The sequence below is a fragment of the Rhododendron vialii genome, chromosome 9a (assembly GCF_030253575.1).
Source record: "Rhododendron vialii isolate Sample 1 chromosome 9a, ASM3025357v1".
NCBI lineage: Eukaryota > Viridiplantae > Streptophyta > Magnoliopsida > Ericales > Ericaceae > Rhododendron > Rhododendron vialii.
The window spans coordinates 24,953,949-24,961,085 of record NC_080565.1 but is presented as its reverse complement, the minus strand read 5'-3'; the positions used below and the strand labels follow the sequence as shown (position 1 = coordinate 24,961,085).

At 38.8% G+C, this 7,137-nt stretch overlaps 1 protein-coding gene across 1 annotated transcript; it reads right to left on the bottom strand.

The window, feature by feature from the left end:
- Positions 1 to 2,751: 2,751 nt before the first annotated feature.
- LOC131301846 (plasmodesmata-located protein 6-like) lies at positions 2,752 to 6,718 on the bottom strand. The gene is made up of 2 exons (XM_058328318.1): positions 5,458 to 6,718; positions 2,752 to 3,053 (listed from the first exon to the last, which is right to left on the bottom strand). The coding sequence occupies exons 1-2, from the start codon at positions 6,182 to 6,184 to the stop codon at positions 2,752 to 2,754; spliced, it is 1,029 nt and encodes a 342-aa protein (XP_058184301.1). The 5' UTR covers positions 6,185 to 6,718.
- Between the last annotated feature and the right edge of the window lie 419 nt (positions 6,719 to 7,137).

Sequence of the window (7,137 nt, the reverse complement as noted above, 5' to 3'; positions counted from 1 at the left end):
TAAAAATTGGACCACTTAATTTTTTAACCATATTTTTTAATATATAAATGGTCTAAAAAAATTATTGCTCAAATTTTCACTCCAATTGAATCGGTACAAAGATCTTGTTATTCTTATCATATTATTCTAAAGGGTCGTAATTCATTTTTATCTTTAGGGCTCTCATATTAAGTATATATCCTTTATTAGGATCCTATGGAGCATAAGTGTGATTATGAGAGCCCTAGAGATAAAAATAAATTATGATCCTTTACAATAATATGACAAGAATAACAAGATCTTTGTTTCTAATATGACAAGAATAACAAGATCTTTGTACCGATTCAATCGGAGTGAAAATTTGAGCAATAATTTTTTTAGACCGTTTATATATTAAAAAATATGGTTAAAAAATTAAGTGGTCCAATTTTTAATTTGTTTGAACGGGTGTGAAGATCTTACTATTCTGATCATATTATTCTAAAGAGACATAATCAAATTTTGTCTCTAAAGCTCTCATAATCACGTTTCTGCTCCATAAGATTGCAAATTAGTGGTTGAGATTTTTTATTTAATAAAAACGGTGCCGTTTACGGAGAGTGGGTAGGGGCTGCTGCGCCCCCGGGCAGCAGAGCCCCGCGTCCGTGTGTCCTCCCTCTGGGTGCATGATACCAATACCTTAATGCTTTTTACAAGAAATATAAAAACGCTTTACAGTACATTAGTTCTGATTTTCTGTGATGCAAAATTGCATTATATGCAGGGGACGTACCCTACTTCCCATCAAATCTTTCATTTTCATATTTATCCCCATACACAATTGGCATATATGCAAAGATAATATAAGATATACTAACAGAAAAAGGCAGAGGGCCTTAAGCATGATTGTGAAAGGATTAAGAAATAGGGACGCAGGGATTGGTACCAAACTATCAGCTAACTAGCTTGTTAAAAATTCCAAGCCAAAAGCAAATGGATAATGGATGAAAGAGAAGATACTGGAGATATACTCCACTTCACAATTATTGTCTCCAACTAGTATCATGATCTTATTTTCAAACTCATAAGATCATCAAATATAATTTGAGTTTTCTTATATTATACTACTACTCACAATCGAATTTTTTTATTCCCGAAAGTTAGTAGCGTTAGTATATTCGGGTCAGCTTATGCGCACCTCGTCTAAATCTCCTCTTAAGTCCGGGTAAATTACTTTTTTGCGACCTAACCCCAAGAATAGACCAGAGTAATTTATTGTGCGTGAAGTAAAGCCTACTAACCAACCGGACTGACCCTTTGAGACAAACCCACCAACCAGTCTTTTGGACGATTGGTCAGGTGAAAGATTCTGATTTCTTTCAATAGCAAGATAACCTGCTACTTACTCTCCCAAAAAGAGAGAGAACCTAGATAGAAGCTCAAAAATACTCTGTACCGCATATATATATACAAAAGTCCAACTAAATATGCAACTACTATGTTAAGACTCAGGTTCGGAAATGGGAACAAGAAAACCTTCCAGATTGTCCCAATTCCAGAAGAGTAAACTTATTTAAGTAAAAAATTTCCAACATATCTGAATTCTTACAAGCATGTAGATATTCTGATTAATTTGTGCTTGTATCTCTTCTTTTTCTTTTTCATTTGTGACCAAAACACATGCCATATATGTCCTTCTACATGTTTCTATCTTGATTTGGTAGCATGTGGCCTACCCGTAATCCAGTGAGCAGAATGAGATAAGCTAAACATTTTCGAGCTTAATTTCCGTATGTGGTTGCTTGCATGTAGTCAATCACTTGTTCTATAGTTGTGAAAATTTCTTTGACATAAAGAAGGAAGTTCTATTCGACTTCAATTAACCTACATAGTAGTAGTGCAAAATATGTAACAAGATTCAGACACCGCGCGTGGATCGTTTTCTTTAGGACAACATATATAACTTGGAATTCTGGTTTGAGGAAAGATTCAAACTTGTCCATGCCAAATCAAAGTAAAGTACATTAATAAAGCTAGAAAAGTGATGATCGGTCCACCACAAACATAAAGAGATCGAATAGCTATATTATTACTGAACTAAGGTACAAGATCACTAGTAAAGGTCCAGCTTTTATGAAATCAAGTTCTTTCAATGAGAATTGAGAAGTCTAACCATACAAAAAGAAACAAAACAAAACAAAAAAAAAAAGGGCACCTACTATATATATATTTGCAGCAACAGTAGAGAGGCACTTTTACAAAAGCATTGACATTTTTATTAGCACATGAGAAGCAACTTTTGGTAAGTTGGGTGTGAGGATTGTGGAATCTTTTGGGCTTTTTTCTTATCACTCTTGTTATTTCAACTTTCTTTTCCCTTGTTTCAAGGAAAATGTTTTTGGGTACACATATCTCTATCTTCCCCTTCATGTCTTCTTTGGAGGAAATATGAAGGAACCTTCAAAGACAAAGTGGGAGAGAGAAAAAGGTAGGGACATTGAAAAGAAAAGCTAAAGAAATACCAAAAGCGAAGAAGCAATTCTCAATTACCAGAGAGGAGCTTAAGAAAAGAGAGAAAAAGTGAGAATCTTCTGGCTTATTTACAGGATGAGTTGGTACCTGCAAAGATCGAAAAAAGTTTCACTTTTAATATGTTGACAAAACATAAAACTTCAAAACTTTGTGAGAAACTTATTTACGGAAGTTCCGTAAACAGGTTGTTCACGGAACGGCGCAATCATAACTATCTATTCGCGCAATCAGTGATTGAGATTCTTTTTCTATTTTAATCGGTCACAATTGATTTTCAATCCAGACTGCCCAAAAATAATTTAGACGCCCGCGATTAGGTTCCGTAAACTCTTCTTTACGAAAAGCTCCGCAAATAAGTTTTTCTGAAACCAATAAATAAAGGATTTTCATACCTTTCTTTTCTATAGCTTTGCTTAGCAATGATAGGAAAACAACAAGCACGGCAACAAGGACTATGACGCCAATGAGAATTGCAAGTGTCCTCTCAATCTCATCATCATTGTTGTTATTGTCATTGTCATTGTCATTGTGATTGGGATTGGGATTGTCGCAACACCCTGCAACTGTAATTGTGCAAAAATTAAACAACTCTTCTTCAAGAAGGATAATAACTCGAATACGGTATGAATTATATATATATATATATATATATATATATATAGTGTACGTAAGACAGAGATTGCATGTAATTGCGGGATTAATCAGAACAAAGACCCGAAATTCTCATCATCACTGCACCCTAAAAAGTGTCGAACGACTTTTGATCTAATTGATTGATATATCGGACAACATATGTACTTGAAAAAAGAGAGAAGACGTTCTAATTTGATGTTCTCGAGCCACTCATTTATTTACTCCAAAGAAACATTTGTTTTGGCCAACTTAATGTTCTAGTCAGCAATTCAGCATGACATTTTTATTCAAGAGATATACTTACTGCAGCGGCTCTTTATGGAGTTGAGTGATCTAAGTCGTCCGTTTCAGTATAATTAGACGGCCCGGATTGAAAATTTCTTAATGATATTTCAAAATACTTTTGGACCGTCGAGATTGAGCACTGTAAACACATGTTTACAGCTGCTTTGTAAACAAGATTTTCTCTTTATTCAATTACTTCCATTGATCAGTATCTTCACTGTGGATTTAGCCAATTTATATAGCTAAATGTTAGGCCAAGTAGGGAGAAAACAGTAGCAGCACGTTTCAATCAATTTGTTAAATGAAACAGTGCTCAATCGAAACATATTTCTGTTTTGCATTGGATTCTTTGATTCCAATGAAACATTTATTCAATGTGGGGCCTCGTTTGGCTTTGAGACAAGTCCCCCAATAAAGCTAAAGTTTTTGAAAGTAAAGTCTTTTCTACTTGTTTACAAAGAAAGTTTAAACGCTTAAAATTCAAAATGTATTCAACAACCATCTGGTCAACACGTATAGGAATATGATTTTTTTTTTTTTGGTTGGATGGGCAACGGTGGTTCGGGTTAACTTACACTTACCTCGATTCCCTTTTCGTTACTGACACGACCCGCGCCAGCTGACCTACTTAACTCTTAGCCTAACCATGTAGCTTAAAAGGTTAATCTCAAGTTATACAGTAGCTGCTCGCAGTACGTTATATATGGAATTTACTTTTCCATATCCTCCGATGTAGGATCTCACAATCTCCCCCATTAGGACCGCAACGTTCCCGTTGCGCCCCAAGGTCCACCACTTCACTCACCAAGCGATGTAGGACAAGTCCCCGCTTAAGCACGGCAAGCACCTCAAGCTCGTCTCATGTGGGACCCGTCCAAGCACGACAAGCACCTCAAACTCCTCACTTATCGGGCCCACCCAAGCACGTCTTCTAGCGAGACCCAACCTACACTTCCGGTTGGTGCAAGCTCTGATACCACCTGATACGACCCGCGCCAGCTGACCTGCTTAACTCTTAGCCTAACCACGTCACTCAAAATGTTAACCTTAAGTTATACAGTAGCTGTTCGTGATACATTATATATGGAATTCACTTTTCCATATCTTCCGATGTGGGATCTCACAGGTACGGTCAAATGCAGACTATCCATGCTGAGACTAAGGAATTTATAAAAAATTATTTTTTTGCCGTCTGATCCCAAAAATCGAATCCTAATCGATTGTGTGAGAAGCAAACTCATTAACTGATCGGACTAACCAGAATATGACTCCAAAAGCAATTTGAGCCACATAACCTCTACAACAGTAGAGTTTATGCCATCTCTATCTAAAGAAAAAAGCCACCTAGTTATTTATCAATCAAAGAATAAATCATGTGACACTCAACTACTAGTCCACAATCATCAATCCACAGTTGCAAATACATCCAGCTTTTTCTATTTTTAAGGTTCCCAGACATTCACCCTGTTAAAATTCTGTACGTCTATTTACTTTGTTTTTTCGTTAGGGTTACAAGTATATAACATACAAACATATTTATCGGACTTGAGTCTTAAAAATAATCTTAAGAGTTTAGCAAATGTAATATGCATGCATTAACAAACCATAAACAAAATAAAATATTAAGTCATTCTTTTATCTTCGGATTCGCCATTTATTTGAAAGTCACAAACTGACAATTAAATTCAGCTATATTCTTGATCCAAAAAAAAAAAGCATTGACCAATTGGGAATAAATATAATAAATCCACTTCAATTTTTTTGTATTTAATTTGAGTGAAATGGACCGCGGGAGGGTAATTTGTCCTATGGTCAATTAGGCAAATCTTCTAAATCGAACATAAACCCTCTTGGCCTCCGCCTGACTTTGCTAAACGAAATTTAGTTAAACACAAGTTATTAAATAAAAAAACCTCCCGACACATAAATTCAAAGTTAGCCAAAGTGGGTTAAAATTAGTTTTACTGAAATTTCAACAAATAGTAATAAATCAAATTTACGCCAAACCAAACAACACAAGCCACCAGAACAGTTGTGAAAAAAACTTACCGCCATTGGAGTGGCCCCCACGATCCGTGTAACGCGCGTAGCACTTCCCCAAGAACATATCACCAAAAGCCGCAGACCCACACTCGCTTTTCAGCCGTCCGATCGCCTCATTCAGACAATCCTGACACTCGCTCGCACTCAGATCCTGTACGCACTGCGCCACACCCTGAATATCCCCTGACCCGCCCACACGAAAGTACTGCCCGCCAGCCGATAGATACCCCATCACAGCGTCTCGCCGGGTCAACGCGTCCGAGTCAAACGCGACCGACGTCCCGCATTTCTTCATCACCAGGGTCTTGTCCTCAACTCCCAAGAAGGAAATGTTGTCGTACTTCACGAAGCACCCGTCGAGTTGGAGCGCGCCGCCCGCCGAGTTGGGGCAGAGGACGCCGAGTTGACTCACCGCTTTGGCTACGCAGTCGCGGCAGTTGGAGGTGTCGACGTCACCGCGGCATTGGAAGAGGCCGTAGATGACGTCACCCGCGCTGGAGCCGGGGACGGAGATCTTGAAGTTGTTGAAGCCGGCGAAGGCGGCCGAGTTGACGAGGGAGGTGAGCATGGAGTTGACGTTGGACTCGCAAGGGGTGCCCGGCTTGTATTTCAGTTGGGAGCAGCCGCCGTATACGAAGGAGTCGACGGCGGAAGTCGACGGGCGCGTGAGGGTTGAGATTGTGATGAGGAAGAGAGGGAGGAGAGGGGAGAGAGAGAGGGAGTGAAGGGACATGCTGCTTGTTTGGCCTAGTGTTGGAGAGAGAGAGAGAGAGATCTATGGGGTGTGAAGGGAAATATGAACCGTTAATTTGGTGGAACTAACGAATATGTTAGTAAATATATATGTATAGGGGTGTGTGTGTGTGTGTGTGTTATATGTGATAATTTTGATGGAGGAAAAGTGACTGAAAGAGGGTGTGGGGGAGTACGTGCGAAATTGAGAACTTTGGCAGTGTTGTGTGGAGTTGCTTGGTGGAGAGTTTACGTAAAGGTTAGGAGGGAGAGAGAGAGTGTGTTCTAATTATTCAGTACACTTGAAGTGCGGTCATGTGGTACTTCGAGACATTCCAACACAACACATTCTCTTGGGGTCCAATCAAATCCGAAGAACAATCTCGTGCTTGCACGCCCTTACTTCCAGAGGTAAGGGTTCTGTGGTTCGGTGGGTAGAGGAAATCACTATGCCCCGCGCCTTGTCCCGAGCTCATAAAGCCTGCTAGTTCTGCATGCTTCTCAATGAAGGGTATGAATCCCACATAAACGTATAAACATATCACATATGGTGTGGGATGGTGGATATATATATATATATATATATATATATATATATATATATATATATATATATATATATAGAGAGAGAGAGAGAGAGAGAGAGAGAGAGAGAGAGAGAGAAAAGACGTAAATGAGTTATGTGAATGATATTGTCTCATGGGCGAAAAGTGATCGAACATGTGAAGAGAAGGTGTGTATGGACCATCCAAGTTCGTGTAGGGGGAGAGAAGGAATGTGGGGCTCAGCTTTCCTTATTGGGCCCCTGGTGGTGGGTGAGGACCCCTTGTTTTTGCAAAATCAACCTCTTACCAAATATCAATATGTTTATTTTTTTATTATTAAAGCTTCTAGTTTCTTTCATTTTCGTTTAGTTCCATGGATTGGTAGAACCCTGCATGCCAACCTTTCCAA

Excerpts from the sequence above, each read along its gene's own strand:
- LOC131301846 (XM_058328318.1), bottom strand. The coding sequence starts at position 6,184 with ATGTCCCTTCACTCCCTCTCTCTCTCCCCTCTCCTCCCTCTCTTCCTC. Across the intron at positions 3,054-5,457 it reads TGGGGGCCACTCCAATGGCG|TTGCAGGGTGTTGCGACAAT; the intron begins GTAAGTTTTTTT and ends GCACAATTACAG.